The sequence below is a fragment of the Tinamus guttatus genome, unplaced genomic scaffold (genome assembly GCF_059628265.1).
Source record: "Tinamus guttatus ecotype Peru unplaced genomic scaffold, ASM5962826v1 Tinamus_guttatus_pri_ptg000046l, whole genome shotgun sequence".
Taxonomy (NCBI): domain Eukaryota; kingdom Metazoa; phylum Chordata; class Aves; order Tinamiformes; family Tinamidae; genus Tinamus; species Tinamus guttatus.
In genome coordinates this window covers 1,351,915-1,374,567 of record NW_028288580.1, presented here as the reverse complement: position 1 = coordinate 1,374,567, position 22,653 = coordinate 1,351,915, and the positions used below count along the sequence as shown (strand labels likewise).

Below are 22,653 nucleotides of genomic sequence, written 5' to 3'. Positions count from 1 at the left end.
CCGCTGTGGCGCGCGGCGGCGCGGGCTGTGCGGCTGAGCGCGGCGGCGCGCAGCGCCATGCCCGCCTGGGTCATCGACCGCTACGGGCGCAACGAGGCGCTGCGCTTCACGAGCGGCATGGCGCTGCCCGCCATCCGCTTCCCCAACGAGGTGGTGATCCGCGTGCACGCCGCCAGCCTCAACCCCATAGACCTGAGCATGAGAAGTAAGTGCCGCCAGCTCCGGCCCCACAGACCTGGGCACGAGGAGTAAGTGCCGCCAGCTCCAGCCCCACAGACCTGGGCACGAGGAGTAAGTGCCGCCAGCCCCACACACCTGGGCACGAGGAATAAGGAAACCCGTGGGACGGTGATGGCTGCTGTCCTCTGGACGGCAGAATAGGGGCTGTGCGGGAGCTAATTTTTTCACCAAGGTCACTGTGCCCTGCAAGCTTGAGGTCACAGGTCAGCTCCCCTGCTAGCAGCAGGTCTGGTGCCTTTCCTGGCCTTCCTCCCTTCCCCACCACCCTGGTGCTGCCCTCTTGATGCTGAGGGTAGTGCAGAGGCTGGTCCTTCGGAAGAGAAAGGTCTCCCCCGAGAGCAGCTTCCCACCGCGTGAGAATCATTGGGTTGAAGCTCAAGGTCATCTCAAGCTCAGCCTGCGCAAGCTTGAACCGAGCACCCTGCTCACTGCAGCTTACTGAGGTACCAACTGAGCAGCTGCTGTCTGACAGCCCTGGAAAGCTGTGTGTTTGATTTAAATATGCAAGTACAAAGAATCAGTCAAACTTGTTCTCACCTTCCAGTTTTGAAAAACACTAAGGAAGTTGCAGTCTTCGAAGGGCTTGCATTTCGCTTTGAGAAGTGACATTGTACATCAGTTATACTCAGTAGCCCATCCAGAGATACCTGCAGGAAGCCTGCTGCCAAAACTCTAGTTTGGTTTTTGGGTCTCCAATAAGTTAATTTTAAAATAGCCTTTTAAACTATTTATAGCTGTGGGTTTAATCATGCAGGGTTTCCATATCTGGGATGCTGGGTCACTGCTTGTGTTTTATGTCAGCAAAAGAAGCCATGGTGTCATCCGGCTTTCAGGGTGTCTGCATTTGTGTCTTAACCCACCTTTTAGTGTAATGAGACAAACAGACTTGCTCTAATGTTTGAAAAGCCATATGTGTCTGAATACAGGTTTGTAAGTTGAGCAGAATTCCCACGTGCGTAATCCTAGCATCTAATTATAGCTTCTTCAGCAGAAGCTAACGCGTCTCCTCTCAAGATATATTCCTTGATTATTACGGTGATGTTTATGATGCTGTGCTTAGGTTACCTTATATGAAAAAGGTGAATGGAAAGCTTGGAGTTCTTTTGGACTCCTGTGGTTGTGTTGGTCAATGAAGCTTTTCCTACAGGCTTCTTAAAATAAGTTTTACTGCATATTGGAAATTTTTATAGTGAAGAGACATTTTGTGTGGATTCCAATATTTACTAAGTTGTTTTATAGTGGTTTGAGTTCTTACACATAATGTATGCTATATAAGGAAGGAAAAAGAAATAGGATAGAGTTAAAAATTGTTTTTTATTTTTAAAATCTGTAAAAAGATAAAACATTCCACGTTGTTGGCATGCTTAGGTTACTGTAGAAATTAGTATATTAAAAACTAAATACATTGCACATGGACTTGGCTTTCTCATTAAAATTGTCTAGTTACTAAATGAAAACTCTGTAAGACGTGTAATGGTTAATTTCATGTGTTGTAGGTGGTTATGGTGCCACTGCATTAAATATGAAGCGAGATCCCCTGAAACTGAATAGCACAGAGAGTGAATTTCCACTGACGCTTGGCCGAGATGCCTCTGGTGAAGTTATGGAATGTGGACTAAATGTGTCTTATTTCAAACCTGGAGATAAGGTGATAAAACTCATTTCCTTTTCTTTTTCTTTTTCCCTCTTTCTTTCTGGAAGAGTGTAGTTAAAATATAATATGATCTGTTCAGTTTTCATTTCCCTCAAGAATTTTTCTTTTTTTCATGATTTTGCATGCACTATTGAATATCATGTAGAGACTCCTTGGAATTATTTCTTCCCTACTTTCTTTCTCTTTAATAAATTTTTAAAAACCCACTTTTTTTCCAAACTTGCTCCTGCAAGTTGCTTCACTTTTTAATTTTTGGTCCATTTCAGTAGCAGAAAGAGAATAATTTATTTATCTGTAACTATGCAAAGTCAAGATGCTGCTTCATTTTGACTGAAGATTGAATTCTAACAGAAAAGGGGTTGGGGTTTTTTTTGTTTGTTTGTTTTTCCCCTTGAGTTATTTAGTAGTAGAAAGAACTCTAGCATAACCAGAGAATGAATTCTCAACTTCTTCATAAATGTTTTGCTTTCAACTTCTTAGCCTCAGTATAGAAAATGTAGCTTCTGTCTCCTCTTAATTTGCCTTTTTAGAGAATATACATACTGTGCACAGTGTGATAGAGCTTACTCATGCCTCTCAATATCGCTTAATTGCTCTTCTCATGCTTTTTGTTTAAAGAGCAAGGTAAACTGATGTCTGCTAAGCAGTAGTAGTAAAGACATTTTGCAAACTGGGATTTTTTTTTTCATAAAAAAAGCTTCTCTTTGTAGATACAATATTATGTAAAGTAGCCAAAAATAATAGTTGTTTTCCCTTTGTTTTTAGGTATGGGCAGCGATTCCTCCATGGAAACAAGGCACTTTGTCCGAGTTTGTTGTAGCTAGTGGAAATGAGGTAAACCTTCAAAAATGTTGTAAGAGACAAAACTAAAATTGTTAAGACTGGCATTTTTTTTTTCTTCAATGTCTAAGTAACTGACTTTTTTAATGCTTAAACTGATTTTCTTTATCTTTTACTAATCATGGATAATCAATGTAGTTGAAAGTGTGGAATACATGATCAGAACAAATCAGTAAAGCCTGTTTAAGAATGCTGCTGGTATGTAGGATCTGTGTGGTGACTTGGATACAACTGGTCTTATTTCAGGTGTCTTTTAAGCCCAAGTGTCTTAGTCACACAGAAGCAGCCTCCTTACCCTATGTAGGTCTCACAGCATGGTCTGCAATTAACAAAGTTGGAGGACTGAACAAAGAAAACTGTGCTGGGAAGAGGTAAGTACTGGTGCTAAAGCTTAGTTTTCATTTTTATACTGTTCAGCCGCTTGCAAGACATGTCTTGACAGCAACGAGGACTGTAATAACATGACCATCACAAAGGCTGGGTGGCCTGAAGTTGCTGGGTTCAGTCTACACAACTACTGAGAGAAGCTGTAAGTGTTCCTAGCAAAGAATTGAAAGATAGTGTTTCTAGGAAATTAGGGTGACTCTACCTTGCTGCAAGCTAAGCCAGTTGTCCAAATCTATCCCCTCTTTGTGTTATTTGGACAACTCACAAAAGTTCTCTCATCCACAGAAATGTGGTTCACTGGTTTGCATGTTCCTGCCTGTTCTGGACCCTTTGGATCAGACAGGTCACCCACTTTTAAGGGAAAGGAGGAGTTGACTGGGCCTCATTTGACCTGTGGGCCAGAGCTTTGATGGGATCAGAAAAGGCAAAAGAGAAGGGGAAAACATTTAAGACTAACAGCCAAAGCAAATAGAAAAAGAGGCTTTTTATCAGCTTGTTAACCTGAGAGAGGCAGGTGGAAGGCAAAGGAGGAAAAAGGTACTGAAAAATGGCAGCAGATATCCTGAATTGTGTAAACAGATAGCAAAACGCTCAGAATGCAAAGAAGTAAAAAGTAAAAATACTGAAATTGAAAAATAATCATTAAAACTACTACAATGTATTGGAAATTTAGATCATATAAAAAAAAAACTTGGACATTAGGAATCTGCTTGTTCGACTTCTTATCTTGGGTTGATGTTGTAATGCAACACACTGTGAAGGAGAATAGATTATTTGAAAGTCTTCATCCACATCTTTAAAAGATACTTAAGTGAATGCTTGTTGGTGTCTCACAGAAAATTCCATCATGAAATTTAAAGGAAGCAGTTGTTCTAAAGATTAAAAATGTATTTTTGAAAAACGAATTGCAAGACATATTAACTTGCACCTAGTAATAATTTTCTAGATTTGACAATATTTTTTCATTCTTCAGTATTCAAGCTATGTTCTGCTATCTTGTTTTTCCCATATAAATATAATTAACAAAAAGATATGCTAACATGCTGACCTTTTAGAAGTGTCTTTATGATGCTCACGTGTTTAGATTTTTAAAAGTAAAATGTAAATGTTTATTAATGTAAAAACATTTTCATGTACTTAAACTTTTGATGTTTCCTATCTTGAAAGTTCAGGTTTCAAAGAAAATGGCTTATGTGGAGGTGCCTTTTTTTTTTTTTAAATCTTGTAGCAAATGAAAAAAAATGTGTTATAGGAAAAGATACAGTTGCCTACATATGCATATGTAATTGACTCTGGAAGAGACTGTTTTATGACCCTTACTTTACTCTTCCAAGACAGTAATCTTGTAGAGCAAGAATGTACGTAGTGTTTTTTAATTTCTTGAAATAATTTAGCATCTATTTGGTAAGAAGCTACCCACATATGTGATTTTATGTTGGTCTTTTTGTCTCCCGTAGGTGTGTGTATATTATTATGTAGAAGGGTGTATATACCCTTGTCACTTATTTTTGAAAGAGCATCTGTATTCCTTGATGAAAACTACTTCAATGATGCTTTATTGCAGTGTTAAGACATCTTAGAAACAGCAAGATTTTTCCATTGGTGTGTATTGCTTTTTTTGACTCTTTAAGGTGGAAGGGTGGGCCAGCCAGAAATATTCTCCACAAGTCCAACACCTGACTGTATTCTGTCAGACAAAAATGTCTACTTCATTAGCACATGCTGTCAGATAATGTTTCTGCAAGTTTCATGACCCCATAGTTACCTGAAGTGTCTTCAAGTTGTTCATGATGTCTGCTGCTTGGCTACAGCTCTAGTCATTCCTTAACTTTTGTCTTGTATCGCTGTCACTTATGTCACAAGCAAAAAGTGAATGTTCTTGTTGCTTTTGGATGTGTCTCGGAGGGCTTCTTGTATTTGTGAGGGTCCTCTGTCGGCAAAAGGATGTGCTCTTTGGATGATAAGTGTCTTGGTGGTTGTATTTGCAAAAAGAACGATAAAAAAAACAAGCATTTTGAAAAGATTTTGAAAAGTTCTCATTTTTTTTGCATTAATATTAAGTAGAATCCTTTATCTTTGTATAAAAATATTGAGTGAACAGTTCATCCATTTAAGGATACCAGGAGGAAATATATTAGGATTCTTTTACTGAAAGCTATTACACTTGGTTCATGTTATTACAATGAAAATTTGAATGATATTCAAAGGAAGTATTTTCAAAAGTCTGTGATTTATTTCATCATTTTATCTGTTGAGAAGTGGAAAGTGAATGTAACTTCTTCTTGACACTTCTTGACAAGGTAACATTTCTTGATAAAACAAGAATAAAAAGAAGACGTTGATGTAATCAAGTGGGATTTGGCAAGTGCCTCTCTTTACCATCAAGCATGTGCTTTATATGTAGCTGAGCCACTGGAAATTGTGCTCTGTAGGCAGCCAGGGCAGGTGCTGTGCAGTGTGGAGGGGGGCAGTATCTCAGGTGAGATACAAGCGTCATAGGGACGAATTGAGTCCCAAGTCATTTGGCCTGGAAGGGAGCAGATTGCTCTGTGATGAGGCTGCCTTTACAGTGTAAATAGAGTTTGTCTCTAAAGCAGAGCTTTCTTCAACTCGCATTATACGTAGAAAACTTTAATCAGAAGAAGTTTTGGCAGAGAGTAGCCCACATAGCATAGGAGCAAAAGGAATTCGGAGCATATTTCTCCCACAAGAATCTCAAGGGCTTTTATTGCCTAAGGGAAAATAAAAGCAGCCCTAACAAAGCAGCTCCCCAAAACCATAAATGTTACATAAATTGTTGAATAAAATGTGCATTTTCAAATTCCATCTTTCTCCAAAATCTAAGCAAGGAGGAAAATTGGAAAGACCTTTTGATAGGGAATTTCTCACTTTCGTAATAATGGAATGGTTTGGAATTTGTCTTTTTGAAGGAATTTCGTTGTGACTGTGCCTTGTAAGGATAGATGGGCTCAACCCAGTATTGTGAGTGCAGGATTCTGTAGTGCTTTTGGTAGGATAATACTAGATATGAATGTTGCTTTACACATCTTTTGTTAGAAACGTGGTTCTGAGCATAAGTAGATTTTGGCAGAGTGAACAGGCTTTGAGATTTCAAATTTGTAATCTGAATTTTGCCATTTAAATCGATGAAATAGGAGGGAACAGAGCCTCATCAGTTACAAAAGAGGAAACATTTTAAAGTGGATACTGTGACCAAAGCCAAGTCTCTGAAGTTGCTTCAAAGAGTTTTTGTAAACTGAGACACCAGGCTGTGCAGTTTTGCACTGTAAAAGCAATTTCCTTCATCATCCAGCACAGTGAGATTTAAAACAGGAACACCACTTGCTTTTGAAGATACTGAAGTTTTGCTGGAAAACTGAAGTTCTGCGAAATGTGATGCTCTGCAGGGCTATGCCAAGACTTCATCCTTATATATTCCTTTTTGTCCTAGAATTAGCTAATGGGCCCAAACTTGTTGGATTGTTTGTAGCTTCAGTTGCAGGGCTTTCTTACTACTATGCTTCTTGAAGCTCAGTTATTTAATAAAATATCTGCATGAAATTTAAGAACAGTGGTTGGATGGCTGGAGGTAATGTTCTTCCACCACTAAAATTGTATTTATTTTTATTTTCAGATATTTAATTTGATTGGTAGGTCGTTGTGAGTTGTTTATTTCATGCAGTTGAAAGGAACTCACTAATAGTTTGGTAGTGGACTCCTTTATTTTCTTGTTTATCAGTTCTCACAGTCTGGCATTTTACAGCGTCTTTTTGAAATCTATGAAACTAGCCTTTCTTCTAAAAAAAAAAAAAAAAAAAAAAGGGGGGCTACATTATTTTAATAAAACAGAAACTTATTTATGGTGAGGCTTTTCTTTTGTTTTTTTTTTTTAATGTTTTAGATAAATTTAACCCAATATGGGAAAATTACTGTCTTCCATATATTCTGTTTAATATATTTTAATTTTCTCTTACAGAGTATTAATATTAGGAGCTTCAGGAGGAGTTGGCACATTTGCTGTACAGGTAATATACTGTGGCATGCCCAATATGTGCCTTCAGATTATTCAACATGAACAAAACTTGACAGAAGGGAACTTAGGGAAAAGACTGTTAAATAGAAAGCTAATGAATAATCTGCCAGAGCTCTGAAAGTAAAATATTTTTAGTTTGTTTCTTCCCATTTTTATGTTTTACTAACCTAAGGTAGGAAGCAGGGAATTTCAAAGAAGGGTGCTGTGAGTGTAGGTAGCAAATACCACATTTTGATGTTTGGGTCCAAGAAATTTGTAGCTTGTGTACCTTGAAATATAAGAGTCTCTTTTCATTGTCTTTCAGTCTCCTTTCAGCTCAAATTCATAAATCTAGAAGGAATGTGGTGTGCAAGCAGAAAATTTGATGGAAAAAGTAGCTGGTTGCAGTTGTAATTTTCCTTCATATATTAATATCTGTAGCTGTTGGTGGTGATCAAAGGATGTAAGATGCACAAGTGTAGTGGGTATAATCTGTAGATTAATTTTCCTTTGCTGTCGTTCCCCCATTGCCCTCCTGTCTTCATTCTGGTACCTCTAAAATTTGGAGAAATAACATGTTCTTTGGTTGATCCATTGATTGTGCAACATCCTCTTTATGCCTTCATTCAATTTGAGAATTACAATGCTAATCAATGTCATCTCTACAACAGCTTTCCCTTCAGAATATGAAAAAATGTACAAGTCAGGTAGTTGCATCTGTTTTCCGTTTTACTACTCTGTAAACGTAATGGTCTTAAGAGGACTACAGGAGAACTTTTTAGTGGTTGTTCTTTGCTTGAGCAGCAATAGAACAGGTGGCTAAACAAGGTCAATAAAAAGGCTGAGCAAGCTACTGGCTGATTGTGATTTCCACATGCAATTAACCTGAGTAAACTAATTAGTGGAGCTTACAAAAGAAAAAAGAAATAAAGAAATAAGTAGCAAGAAATCATTAGTTTGCTGTAGCTTTGTGTGCTAAAAGATAACCGGACAATCTTCCCTAAAGTAAATCAGAGATTATCCTTTTTTTTTAAAAAAAAAATATTTGATTAATAAATAAGTTATTTACAATGATATACTTAGTGAACTGATAAGGATTAAAAATATTTTAATCCCTGGAGTCATTAAATCTAGAGAGTTTTCCAACTTTCTAAATAAAATGAAATTTTAGCTTTTTTAGGTGAGTTAGTAATTTTTAAACCTTGGATTCTTTTTTTTTTTTTTTTTAAATTCTTCTTACTTTTAGCTAGTGAAGGCCTGGGGTGCTCATGTGACAGCAGTTTGTTCTAATGATGCCAGCCCGCTGGTGAAAAAGCTTGGAGCAGATGATGTGATTGATTACAGATCTGGAAATTTGGAAGAACAACTTAAAGCATTACCCTTGTAAGTGTTTGTGTTGTTTAATACTGAGATGAAGGAGCTGGCAGTCAGTCCTTTTGGCTTTTGATTGCTTGACTCCAATCAGACTCTTTGTTTTCTGTTTTTCCTCTTTTTAAAGCTTTACTTTCTAAAGCAAGTTCATCCAAGCACCTCTTGACTGTAATTTGCCTACTGAGTATCCCAAGCACAATTTCATTGAAAGATTAAGTCAGTTAATTAGTTTTGCAGAGGCAGGCTTGAACTTTTACATGTTCTTCAATGACCACAACTTGCAGAGCTCTGTCAGCTTCCATCCAAGGATCTTAAAAGTCATTGTAAAGCATGAATTAATTAAAATAAATTTGAGGACTCCTATGTGGGCTTAGTAAAATATGTCCTTTAGAAGGAAGAACTGTGTCCTGAAGCAGTTAAGTGGCTTGCCCAAAGTCCTTTAGCTAGTGTGCAACAGAGCTGGGAGTGAATTTCTCTTCTGTGACACTGAGTACAGCTGTCTCTGATCAATAACCATATTTATCTGGTCATAGTAGTTAGGTTTAAAGTAGTGTGGTGACTCTGCAATGCAAATTCCTTTTGCTTCTGTGCACTTTCTGTATGTTTAAACTTGGCTGGTGTGACTAGCATTCGTATATCACATTTATTTTTACTTTTTTAGGTAGATTGAGCTAGCTTTCTGCGAGATGGAAAAGACACTGTTCGATTAATAACAGAGTCTTTGTGATGCTGTGCTAGGCAGACGTGCCCTTCACTCCCGCGTGGCTGTTAGCTGACCTGAGATCAATGCGAGGGTATTGGCTGGGGCTGTGTGGGCAGGCAGTGCAGCAATTAACTTACTGAGCTGCAATCAGTGCTAACCTTGCCCTTGTGCTAACTGGGAAACTGTGTACAGGGAGGCTGGGGTTGACTCACAAGTCTTCCGATTTTATTTCTACTTTGTTGTAGGCAGATTAATGCAGTGCAGTGACAAATAGAAATGCAAGATCTAGCCAGCTTCTAGACTACATTAGCTTAATGATGATCTGTTTTTCTCATAAAGTGATTTTAAGCCTGTTCTTTACATGTCTGCAGGTTTGATTTCATCCTAGATAATGTTGGTGGATCCACCGAGAAGTGGGCTCTGGATCTCCTGAGGAAATGGTCAGGAGCAACATATGTCACCTTAGTAACACCCTTCTTAATCAATATGGACAGGCTCGGCGTGGCTGATGGCATGTTACGCACAGGAGTCACTATTGGTTCCAAAACTGTAAAGGTATTTCACAAAATTCTGTATACTTTACTTTTCTGCTATACCCTCGTGGACTCTTTTATGGCTTGGACGCTAGTCATGTCATCTAGAGGCTTCTGTCTTATTTTTCTTTTCTTTTTACATTGTTAAGCATACCTCACATGCATTTTTATCCTTTCCTTCTTTCTTGAGGAGAAAAAAAAAAGATATTGGGGTGGTGATGATCAGTATATGTGGTAGTTTTGGTAGGCATGTTTTGAAGTTTTGATTCCTCATTGTGTTTTCATTGTAGCCTTTCCCATGTCATCCTTGTGAGTCCTGCTGGCAGCCAGTGTTTTATAGTTAGCAGAGCAAATCCTTGCCTCATTGAAGTCAGGGTCATTTTGCTACTTGCTTCAGGCTGATCAGGGTTTCTTTCAAAACACTGTTCCGTGGCTGATTCTCTTTATCCTATTCCAGCACCACAGAGTAATAAAAGTGGTGGAGGGTGGCAAAAAAATCTTTCATTTCTTTCATGTTCATGTGTCTGGATGGCCGTACTTATTTTTTTTCTAATTCTCCTAAGTGGATTTTTGAAATGTTCTCCCAGTGGCTAGAGCAGTGAGGCTTTTTAGAACTTTTCTCTGCCTTCCATCAACACGTGTGCTTGCTCTCCAGGAGCACAGAATCGCAGAATGGCTGAGGTTGGAAGGGACTTCTAAAGATCATCTAGTCCAGCCCCCCTGCTCCAGCAGGGACACGCAGAGCACGTGGCACAGGGTGGCATCCAGGCAGGTTTTGAAGATCTCCAGAGAAGGAGACTCCACAGCCTCTCTTGGCAGCCTGTTCCAGGGCTCTGTCACCCTTACAGGAAAGAAGTTCCTCCTCACATGGAGATGGAAATTCCTGTGTTTTAATTTGTACCCATTACCCCTTGTCCTGTCACTGGCCACCAGTGAGAAGAGTTTGGCGCCATTCTCCCTACGTTCTCCTGTCAGGTACATATTGATCAGACATGTGCCAAGATACTTCTGTGATGGCATGGCTAAGTGTGAGGGGTAAGGCCCACACCACTGTTTTCAAATGTAAGTGCAAAAATGAAGAAAAGCCTGAAAATAAATTGTGTAACTATTTCTCAGCTTGAGCGTTTGCGTGCTTCCATGATGAGAAGCATGGTATGCCAGGTAATAAATATCAGTTGTGCCTGAAAAATCAAGACTCTTATTCCTCTAATGACTTCCTCAGAGGAAGCGCTCTCACCTTTTGCTGGTGAGATCTTCCTAAAATGCTTTTCACGTGAGCTTACATCAGATGGTAGTGACTGGCAAATGTGGTAGTGGAAAACCTAATCACTGACACACAGGTGGAAAGTTCTGAATGTCACATTGCTGGGTTTATTCAGGCTCTCTGCAGAAGTGTAGAAGTGTATGGCTTTGCACCGTTTTTCTCTTACGTAAGAAACGGCGCTCTTTCTAGCTGCAGGGACAAGGTCGTTGTTTTTCTCAGCTAGCTGACCTGTGCAATTAGGCACAAAACTCACCCTGATCCTATTGTGGAAATACAACACCCGTCTGTACATTTAATCCACATGCTTAGGTGATATTTTTGGGGGGATGCTAGTGAATAATTTCCATGTTTTTTTTGCTTAAATACTTCTCTGGTGTTTCTGTCATTACTTTTAGTTCCCATTTTAGTTTCCTCTCGTAACTTTTAAATATATTTGCAATCTCTTTCTTGCAGCATCTATGCAAAGGAGTCCATTATCGGTGGGCGTTTTTTATGCCAAGTGGCCCATATTTGGATGAAATAGCAGAACTGGTTGAGTCTGGAAAGGTATGTCAGTAATGGGTACTAGAAGTTTTGTGCTGAAAGATGTGCTGCTTTGACTTGAAAAAAGTTGTAATTCACAATGAAGAAATAAAATGTTATGAGATTGATGATAAGGAAAAAAGAGTTCAGAGTTGGCTTGCTCCAGTTCTGTCATTTCCCTGTTAAGTTTTGGCTTTTCATGTAGAGTTTAGGGGCTGGTAGTCCATAAAGCCTTTCTGCCTTCTCTGTCTCTACCCTACTTCTGTTTTAAAACCATGCTAAATTATGAGGAAAATAATGTCTGGAGCTTGTTTTTTTGTACCGATGGGAATCATTTAGTACTGATCATGGTGTTTTTTAGAGGTTTTGTGCAATTCATTTGTTCAGAATGAACATGGCTGTATGTTCTTGCATATGCAAAATTCCCTAGCCTCGCTGATCAAGAGGCCTGTGCATAATGCACCCAGGAGGAGGAAATTCAGGTTACTGCAGGTCACAGATCTGTGTTGGCAGGGTGATGGAGAGAGACTTGCATTTCGTTATTTCACTGTTTGGGAGTATAACGTTTGTGCTAATTGGGCAAATATCAGTGACTTGAAATATTGTGGATGCTCATAAGCTTTTTGGGAAGCTCTGAGTAGTGGACTTTGGGGGATAGTCATGAAGCAGCGAGGGTGTTAACCACCTTTCTGATCTCTTCAGGTTTGAGCTTGTTATAAAATGTCTGAGAGAGTGTGCAATGGGATGCTTACTAAGTGGAGTATGTGGTGCTGTGGGTCCTGTCTGTGCTCTTTCAGAAGACGTCATATTGTCAAAATCCCCAGAGCAGAGAATATGGGCAACTGCAGTTAGTCTTTGTCCTGCCGAAGCAGAGGAAGAAGCAGAGTTTGCCATTGTTCCACAGTTTGGAGAAAAGTTTAGAAAAAAAAAATCTGCCATGCTTAAGGTCTACTTACTTGTTTCTTTGTTGTACCTCCTGAGTACTGCTGACCAGAGTAGATTTCTTTCCAAATCAGCCAGGTCTCCCCTGTGCTGTCCCTTACTGCTGCTGACGTGAGCAACGCAAAGTCTGTGCTTCCCCAGAAGTTACCTGCTCGTGAAGAGAGACTGTAGCCCAAATAAGCTGTGGTGAAGAGTGTTCCCGCCTGCGGTTGTACACCACTGTGATGGCCAGGGCTTCAGGCACTTTCTGTGGGCAAGAAAGAAATCCTAGAAAATGTTTCTTGTCCTGCGATCGCATCCAGTGGCACTTTATGAAATTACAGTTGACTAAGGAACAGAAATGTCCTTGTCTTCGTGGTTACCATTTGTCCTGATTCAAGCCTGGCACAGCTTGTTTTGTGTTCTGCTCTTGCTTTGTATGCAAAACAGAAATGCAGAATATGCCCATGAAAGCTTCTTGGGAAACATCTGTTTATGCAATAGAGAGAGGCTAATGGGTATTCATCTGCCCAGTAATCTGGACAGGTGAATTCTAATGCCATTTAAAATGTACGTCATACATAAATGAACGTCCTGATGTGCCTTGTGTTGTAAGATGATCGTGAGGATAAAGATGTTTGCTTAGGCTGTTACTCTGTGTCTGCAAAAACAGGTTATAATGTCAGACTGTTGATCTGCATAGTCATTATTCTAGCAGTATTTCACACTATTCTGTAAAATGCTATAAACACCCGTGCTCTCAAAAGTACTGTGTAAGACCCAGATGTGACCCATAATAGAGTATGACTTTTATGGTTCAGGCATAGATGTGCTCTTAACTGCACAGATCCTGTGTTCAGAAGAGGGGGATATTTGGAAAAAGGACAACTGGAGGAGGTCCATCATTATTTTCCATAAGTGAAGAATAATTATCGGTGCTTAGAGTATAATAAAGGAAAATTAAAAAAAAAAAAAAAAAAAAAAAAAAGCCAAAAAACAGGGAGTGATGCCAGGAGACTTGGGGAGAGTAACAAAGTGTGCTCATGTGATTCAACTCCTTACTAGTTCACTGAATACAGTTTTGAGTAACTCAGATTCAGTTATGTTAAAATTTCAGTGAATTGTGTGCTCTTCTTTTACAGACATCTTAGGTTATGAGAGATGCGAATATGAGAAAAATTGGGGAGCTCCTGAAACTGTGAGAGGTTTTTTTCAGGAAAGCCATGGGTGAGGATTCTCAGCTGTGATCAGTGGAACTTGCTTTAAATGAGGGTAATTAAAAAGAGCTAATGGTTTGAAGAGATGCTGTTGTAGCTTTGAAGAGCATGCCTATGAAGCAGATACGGGTTACATTGATTTTTCTTAGTTTTTCTTCTTCCAGTCCTTTTTTTGTAAATGCAGATCTCTGCTTCTAGTGTGTTCCAAAATCTTTCTTTGCAAAAAAACAAAAGGGCATTTTGTTTAAAGATGCTTGGTTTTCCTACAGATGAGCTTTGCAGCAAGAAAATTTATCGTTTTTTTGTTCTTGTTTTTTTTTGTTTGTTTTAAAGCAAATGTGTTTTTAAGCAGAACAGTCCCTTTTAATGGGAAGAAGGAGAAAGAGACTCGAGGAGCTGGTATGGCAAGGAAGGGGAATCATTTCCCTTTTTGTAGTTTCCTGCAATTCACACACACAATTCTGGGGACCATAAAGACAGTGCTGTTTTCCCCCCATGAGCTGCTTTATCTATCTTGCCTTTGAGTGTCTTGCTAAAAGATTACTGTAAGATTGCAGGGCTGAGAGTCTGCTGGAACAGCAGTGGGAAAGGAGAAAAACGCTTCCCAGTCACATCTTAGATACACGGGTTACTTTCCAATACCTCTGTCCCTGCCACAAGTTGCCTCTGCCAGTTAGTTATTAATCTCTAAGGTTTGGCTTAACTTGGGCTCCATCAAATGGGCTGATGAAGTGTGTGTCAGAAGCTGGGGATCCCTTTCCAAGGCAGAACATCCCTTAGGAATGATAAGGGTCTCATCTAAAGACAAGTACAATCAGTAGGGCCTTTGATTCAGGACAGAAACTTGTGGCAGACTGTTGGCTGAAGGAGCATCGCTGGTCTCTGCTCACGGGTTCAGCCAAGAGGCTCCTCAGACACTAGTCTGGTGTACTTGTGGACCTAAAATTGATGGTCTTGGTTATTCGCTGCTTGCTTACTGTTTGCACTGCAGTTTCCTGCTGTGTCCTTGGTGGAAAATCTACCAAGTTCATCTATGCTGCCCAGGTTTGTAGAAAGCTTCTGACTGGTGGTTGAGCGCTTTGCCTATTGGAAAGGCTAGGGGAGGAAGGCAGCTAAAGAGAGTTGTTAGTGCAGGAAAGGGGAGCTCCAGGTTTGTCCTACGTTTCTGCCGTGTTGGGTATGGATTAAGGTGCAGCCCAGCAGAAGTTTGAAATTCTCATTTTAATTTGGAGCATTTTAAATGTGCCGTAAGCATGTGTGTGCAGTGTTGCTGCAGGGTTGTTCTGTCTGCTTGATAGCAAAGGCTAAAAAGTGGAGTCTGTGGTCATGAAATGAAGGAATGATTCTCCCTGTTGTGTTTCCTTTCTAGGTAAATGTTACAGTACACGTGTAAGAGAAACAATTGCATGCCTAGAATCATTATGGTTGAAAAAAACCTTCAAGATCAAGTCCAACCCTAAGCCCTTCAACACGGAGTCTGTTAAACCATGTCTCTAAGCATCTCATCTACTGAACCCTGCCAGGGACGGGGGCTCCATGACGTGTGTTCATTAATGAATTCGTTTGTAGTAACAGCTCTAGTTTTTGTTGAAGACAGTAGATGCTTTGGACTCTATTTGGTCTGCTTTTGTGGGTTGGAGGACAGGATGTGCTGGCTGTTCCTTGGCTCTGCTGCCATCTTCCTGTATGGACAATACTTTTTTGCACTCGGATTTCTGTATTTGCTAGTGGAGGCTAATGCCATCTATCCATCTTCGGATTATGTTCTCTGAGATTTCCTGCTAAAATGCAGAATGTAGCTGTTTTCTGTTGCTAGTCTTTACTATTCAGAAAGCAATTACAAAAATGAATATGGCCATCAACTTTGACATCACTTAGGACTTCAGTTGTTTGGATGGCCCTGATTTAAACTGACCTACCTTGTTTTGCCAGCATAGTCTATTGCAGCTTCTTGACTGTGTACTCTGACCTGTGCGTACTGACTTGCTTTTCCCTTACCTTATTACAGGGAACATTTTCCTTCACCTTCCGTGTCCTATTGTTGCCAATTTTTCTCTTGCATAGTATGAATGTCAAACAGTTAATGTAACATTGAGTCCTTGAATATTCTGCAAATCTGCCATCCGTAGATGTGGCCCTCCCTGCAGAAAATCCAGATTTGCAGAAATTCTAGACTTAGATGTCTGAATTGATTAAAGATCAGTCATGCTCCCTACTCCATTTAGTCCATTGCTGGTTGAGATGGCTGTACTTTTCACATGAAAATGAAAAGCTTGTATCCTTTTCTTGTATATGTGTATATATATATTTATATATTCAATTTTGTGCTTTCTTATTGCAGTGCTTTTGCTTGCCAGGTTTGTTGGCTAGAGCCCAGAGATGTTGATCAAGGAGAGGCTGCCAGAGAGACTGTTCAGTCCTCTCTCTTCTAAAAGGAGCCTCTATCTGCATCTCATTATGGCCACCAAAAAAAACATATTGTGATTTTTATTAAAACACATCTGCTCCTGTTCTCTGAAATGATGTAGCTTGCTCATGATCTTAATGAAAGTGCTGTGTGATTACATTATAAACGGCCTGTAAAGAAGACTAATGGAAACCTTGCATGCTGTGGAGAGATAGGGTTTGGTTTGAATATGTAAGCTCCCATAAACCACAATGAGGTCTGGAAAAAATTGAGCAGATACCAGGTACTTAATCAAATGCATTGCTTCAGGTTGATGTTACTGCATATTCTGTGGGAAGCGAGTGCTACTGGCCTGGGCTGCAGTCTCCTCGTGGAAGCGGGAGGTACCTGCAAGCAGTTAACAGCACCAGAGCGGGGTGTGGAATGGTTCAATTTGCTGAGACCTGGCCAGGAGACACAGGTTATGCAGGAAACTTTTTATTAGGAGGGAAAATATCGGTAAGATTAGGAAGAAGGAAAACATACGTATGGAGCATAACTCCTAAAGATGGTTCTGTCTTGGTTTTATGGTGGTGCTGCCCTTGTTTGCCTAAGGAGCAGGAGAGCTGCCATGAGTGCAGCTCCTGCAGGATTCCAGCAGGGATGGATGCTCTCTCTTCTGGTTAGCAGGATTTTTTAGCATGGTTCGGCAGGTAACCAAATCCAGAACTTCCCTCTGCGCTTCTGTTGGCATAATCTTGACTACCTGGTACCCACTACGCTTCTGGGCTGGTCCCAGTTTCTTGTTGCTCTTCACTGCACTGTTGATGCTGCTTTGCCAGGGACAATTAAGTAAGTAGGGAATTTTAACCTCTGTGCCCTCTGAACCACAGTGTAGAGAGGGACTTCCCTTTACCTAAGTCCTCCATGAGCATTGACTCTAAAACCTATTGATGGCCACATGCTATTGTGTATTATTTGATGGGAAAGGAAGGATGAAGGAGAGGTGGGATTAAGACCCAAGGAATGTGGGATTTGAATGCAGCAGGAAAGGAGCTGCTCAGCTAAAGAGAAAAGCACCAGGAATAGCAGTGTCCCAAAGGTTAGCATTTTTTCCATGCGATCACTATAAAGTGCTGTACAAATAGCTAAATGGAGGAGAGTCCTTAGCTTTTACTTGGCTAGCCAAGTAAATGTCAGGTTTGTGTTTTCCATGTAAAAAGGCCTCGGAAGGATTTCGAGCTCTGCTGGAGTCCTGTGAGCAGGGAAGAGCCAGCACCCGGCCTTGCCCTGGGCGCAGGGGCTGCCCTGGTCCTGCCCGGGCCCCCGTGCGTGTGGCCTGCGCGGGCGCCTCATCATGGAGGATGCCGGGGCCCTGAGTCGCCTCCTGCCACAGGGAGCCGCTCCAGACCAGCTGGAGCCGCCTGCTCCTACGGGGGGCGTCTTGGTTCCCCTCGTGTTTTTTCCCTGCTTTCCTTTCCTAATAAAATCACACCAGGACTTTGCTAGCCCAGGAGGGGAAGCCTCCCGAGAGGGAGGGCTTGAACTGGGCAGCAGTGCACGTTCCTGCTGACCGACAGTCTCCTCATGCCGCCCTCTGCTCGCAGTCCGCTGCATTCAGGGCAGGATTGGCCATGGATATCACTCCACTGCTTCTGTGGTAATAGCCTTAATCAGCATCAGCAGTTACGCTTTTTATTTTTCCGAACACATGAGTTCACTTTGAGAGACCTGAGATTCATTTCTATAGTGTGTTCTGCGCTGGAGAGAATGAAGAGGAAGAAACCATCTTTCAGCCCCAATCTGTTGTCAGATAAACATTTCAATGCGGGTGTGTATAATCCTTTCTCTCCCAGACTTTAGTTTAATCCCTTTTCCCTGAACAAATAGGTGTCCTCTGGCAAGGAACTGATGTGTGGCTGTAAATAGGCGGTGTTTTTATTATCCAGTTAATCTCCATTTATTATCGCACATTCAACAAACAGCAGACGCTCTCCTACTTGTTTGTCTGTTCACAGGAAGAAATTTTATCTTAGTCAGTGGATTATGGCAGAGGCCGAGTGAATCACTGTGCTGCGACATGGGACACGGTCAGCCCTTTTGGGGTTATTCAAACAAAGGGCCAGATCAGCCGGCCAGATAAAATGTTTAACACTCCAGATTGCGAGGATCATCAGTTTAGTATTCATGGCTCTCAGTAGCATTGCCTAAAGCCCGTGTTCAGATGGAACTGGGGGTAGTTCGGTGCAGGCCGCGGGCTCTGGGCGCCTGGTGGCCGCGGCACCCGTGGAGGTCGGAGCTGCGGTGCGGCCTCCTCTGCAGCCCTGCAGCACCGCTTCTCAGACAGGCTGCTCGGACCCTTCCCCCATAGCCTGAGGATGCAATACATGTAGTTCTGCAGTGCTGTAAGCTGCAGCCTGTGATGAAGGGCTGAAGGGAGTGGGATATTGAAATGTAATAGTCAGCTTGTTCACCTTTTCTGAGATACTGCGTGTCTGAAATTACCTTCTGCCTTTCCCTGGGCTCCCTTGCGCTTCCCAGTTGCTGGTGCTGAACTGCTCTAACACCCCCCTGCCTCTTCCCAGCCTCTTGCCCTGCTGGGGTCACCTGTGTCCATGTTCCAGCAGGCTGAGCTTCTCTGTTCCCATTTTCTCAACTGAAGCCAAGACTTGCATGCAACTGCCATGGGCAATACCTGCTTGTACAAGTACTGCATGTGGGCCTGGCTCAGGGAGGGTCCTCAGTTTTCTTGTTTTTCCCAAGCTCCTGAAGCAGGGACTGGCCTTCCTGAGAAGGCACCGCATGTTCTGCTTGAGTAATGTGCAGCTGCTGTGACGAGGTGCTTAGTTTCCCCAAAGACCTTACCTCATTCCGCATTTTTGTTGCCTGGGTCCATTGCTTTGCTGATGCCAGAGACAGCATTTCCCTTCTGCACTGGGTGCTGGCCAGACAGGATTAGTTTTCTTGAGTGTGGCCATATGTGCCCCACATCTTCCCCAGTTGAGCAGCATCTTTCTCGTACTCGTTTTGCTGCAGGTCTATCTATTATAGGCTGTCCTGGTTGATCAAGGGAAAGAAAATACCCAGACTTATGCCCTGAAGCTTGGTATAGGTGAGGTACTTGGTGAATATTTATTTACACAATTGCTTTCTTGGTGAATCAGATGCGAATTCTAACCTTTTCTGTGAAGGGGTTCACTCGATTCTGCTTTTATGTAAACTTTCAACCTGCTGCCATGCTTTCCTTGACAGAATAAAAAGCATAACTGTAGCGACAAGATCAGGAGATGCTGCAGTGTAATAGTCTGATTATTGATTATTGATGTCTTGTATGATCACATAACCCCCAGAAGGAAATTCTCCAGTGCAGTGACTGGGGCTGTAAGACAGGGTCCTGCATATGAGTAAGGAGAAGGTGCCCCCGGGAGCCTTGGGGGCTGTTCAGGTGCGTGTGCTGAGCGGCTGGGCCAGGGGTGAGGTGGTCAGAGTCCTGCCTGGGAAACGTGGCCCTGTGGAAAAACCTTTCCTGTAGTGCTGCTCATTCACCTGCTAAGCGGCGCATCTGAAAACATACCCCTGCTTCTGCTAAATCAAAGCTTTCCAAGGAGGGCCCTGTCTCTGAAGCTGGCAAATCAAGTGAGCTCCTTGCTCTTATTTTACTCCTTTTCTATTTAAAGCACTGTCTGTCCTAGCAGGAGAGGGCAGTTACCTTTTCTGAAGCATTCCACAAGATAGTGTGTACTAGCTACTGGCTGGTGGGGGCACCCTGAAGGTATCTTCAGTAGCACAACCACTTTTTCTAGCAGAATATAGAGGGTGTTTGAATGTTTGTTATTTAAATTGTGATCACTGTGAGCATCAGCTTCAGGAACTAGTGTTGATACTCTTCTCTGATAAAAGCATTGGGATCAGGAGATGCAGAAGGATGACCATAGGGGGCTCGATGGCAGGAGACCCACCTCGGGGTAGGGTGGTGGGGGCAGTTGTGCATGCAGATCTTTTGGCCTTGGGAAGGATGGTTCAGCACTTGGTGCTAAAGGTGACCTCTCTTGGACCAGCCATGACAACTATTTTTCACCTGCAGATTTTTTGTTTGTTTGTTTCTTTTCTGTCTCTATAAGTGTATGACATTATCTAAAAGAAAATGCTGGTAGGTTTTTCTGGCTCATGAACTAGTGCTGGGAACAGTGAATATTCACAGTGCATTTCACCTTCATTATTAGAGATGACACTGGAGCAATCCAGAAAGCTACTCTACAAAATTAATGTCAAAATTGCAGTTGATGCAAGCTGGGCTTAATGATCTATGTTTATTGGAATACACAGTGGTTGGGTTTTCAAGTGTGTTTAAATGATTCAGCAACAAAGGCCAGTGGATTTTTGTACTTCAGTTGTAGCCAAGTCCTTTAAAGGCCCTAAGACACAAACTGCTGCACAGGAGCTCTTGAGTCACAGGTATCTTTAAAAGAGCCAGCCCTCTGAAATCTTTGTCTAAGCTGAAAACGAGCTTGAAGATAAGACAAAAACATCTACCCTCTTCCTCAGTTGGTCATTTTGGACAATACAAAATGGAACCACTGAGTTTGTTCTCTTTCAGCAGGCTTGAGGGTTTACAGCCCTGCATGGTAACTGGTGTTAGGGCTCTGAACGATGCTAGAACTTCAAAACTTGGGCAGGCAGCAGCAGCAAGTTTTCTCCTGCCTGGAAGGGGCCCTGGGAAGAAATTAAATGCTGAAGACTACCTTAAGTTTGGTAACCCTTGCCTTAAATACTATAATATACTTCCTCTTTCTTAATCCATTTTGAAGGGGGAAGGTGATATGAGTGGTCCTGATTTGCTAGATCATTTTATTCCTAATGTAGTGACCCTTCTTGTTTATTCTATAGATCCACCCAGTTATCGATCAAGTCTTCTCTTTTTCTGAAGTTCCAGAGGCCTTTCTGAAATTGGAAGGAGGACATGCACGAGGAAAAACGGTGATCAATGTCATTGATAAAAAATAAAGGTATCTCTAATCATTGTTCTGCCTACAGTCTGTCCTTAACTAGTCTGTGGCATTGGGATGTGAATTTGGTCTATATAAACTATTATTTCTTAAAGAGCATCATGTATAATTAAAAAAGACTTTTAGAGACTTTTTTTTTTAAAGTTGTTCCTACTTTGCTTGCAAGTAAATCTGTGGAACAGACAAACAGTGCTGCCTTTCATGGGCATGTCTAAAAGCTGTCTTCCAAATGTGGTCTTAACTCTTATCATAACTGATCCCAATAGAACTGTGAAACAGAATCAGGCTGCAGGTACAGATGGGACCGAGGCACCTTTGGCAGTGCTCAGGAGCCCCTGCTCCTTCCATGCCTGCCCCCATCACTGCTGCTGTTCCATGCTGGAGACGTGTTTGGTTTTTAACTAATTTTTTGGCAGAGGTAGGATACGGAGCAACTTCCCACGCAGGCAGATCCTCAGAATGGTAATCTGGTTATCCAGAACTGCACCTTTCGCTTGGGTGCAGCTAAGGTGGTAGAAGTGAAGCGGCAGGGGCTGCTCCCGCTGGGGGACAGAAGCAGCAGCCCTGGGAGCTCTGGCCCCACAACACAGCACACGTTCCTGAGAGGCTGCAGCTGCTCCACGCATGCATTTTGGATGGAACAGGACACACCAGAAAAGCAAAAGTAAGTGTGAAAGGTCAATTTTCTACCTTTAAAAATAATTTCAAGAGGAAGCTACCTAACTTAAATTTATTTGTGAAATGCCATATTATACTTAGCAAGAGCACATCAGCATGACAAAGTACCACTGTTTGGAACCAGTAACAAATTTTCTATAAAGAACTAAAAGCAGCACATTTCAGAGCAACAAAACTTGAGTACTTCTGTACAACAGGAGGATATTGGTAAGGCACTTCCTCTCAGGGTAACAATAAAAGCACCACTATCCTTTGAGGCAACATGGCAGTAATGCAGACTTACTTTTAACAAACCACCATGCAAACCAAAGGATGCTCCTAGGAGCAATTTGTAGTAACACTGGTCTAAGCCAGAACAAAACACAGCAGCATCGTACAAGGCTTTGCTCCTATTTTACTTTTCTGCCAACATTACTAAAGAAAACTAACAAATACAGTTTCAACACAGGGCAAGAGAAGAACCCCCTCCACTCCTTTAATACGTCTGCCTTGTCATGAGTCCTTTCCCTCAGAAGTACCACTTACTTGGAGCAGGCAGCACCAGTGGGACTGGGTACGTACCCAAACCCGGCTGTGCCACTGACTCCAGTGCTCTGATGTTTTCTTGGGAGCCCCGAGGCCACCGCAGACGTTGCTGTCCAGCATCCCCTGCAATACAGGGAGGATGGCACACTCCATGGTAAGCTGGGCCACAAATCTACCAGGAGGCCAGACAGCAACATCCAAAAAGGTTGGTAGCCCCTGCCCCTTTTCAGTCATTTACAGTGATACTTTGCTTTATTTTTTTTTCTCTAGGGTAAATAATTTTTAAATTTAGGAAGACTGTACCTCCTGAAATTGTTTTAAGGGTAAAAATTTGTCTTGGCAAACAAGTAAAATACTTGTAATTCCAAAAATCAGGTATCCTAGAACATGGGCA

At 41.7% G+C, this 22,653-nt stretch overlaps 1 protein-coding gene across 1 annotated transcript; it reads left to right on the top strand.

Moving 5' to 3' along the window:
- The first annotated feature begins 14 nt into the window (after positions 1 to 14).
- On the top strand, positions 15 to 21,071 carry RTN4IP1 (reticulon 4 interacting protein 1). The gene is made up of 9 exons (XM_088538320.1): positions 15 to 205; positions 1,737 to 1,888; positions 2,660 to 2,728; positions 2,981 to 3,105; positions 7,098 to 7,146; positions 8,380 to 8,516; positions 9,579 to 9,762; positions 11,458 to 11,550; positions 20,938 to 21,071. The coding sequence occupies exons 1-9, from the start codon at positions 58 to 60 to the stop codon at positions 21,052 to 21,054; spliced, it is 1,074 nt and encodes a 357-aa protein (XP_088394446.1). The 5' UTR covers positions 15 to 57; the 3' UTR covers positions 21,055 to 21,071.
- The last annotated feature ends 1,582 nt before the right edge of the window (positions 21,072 to 22,653 follow it).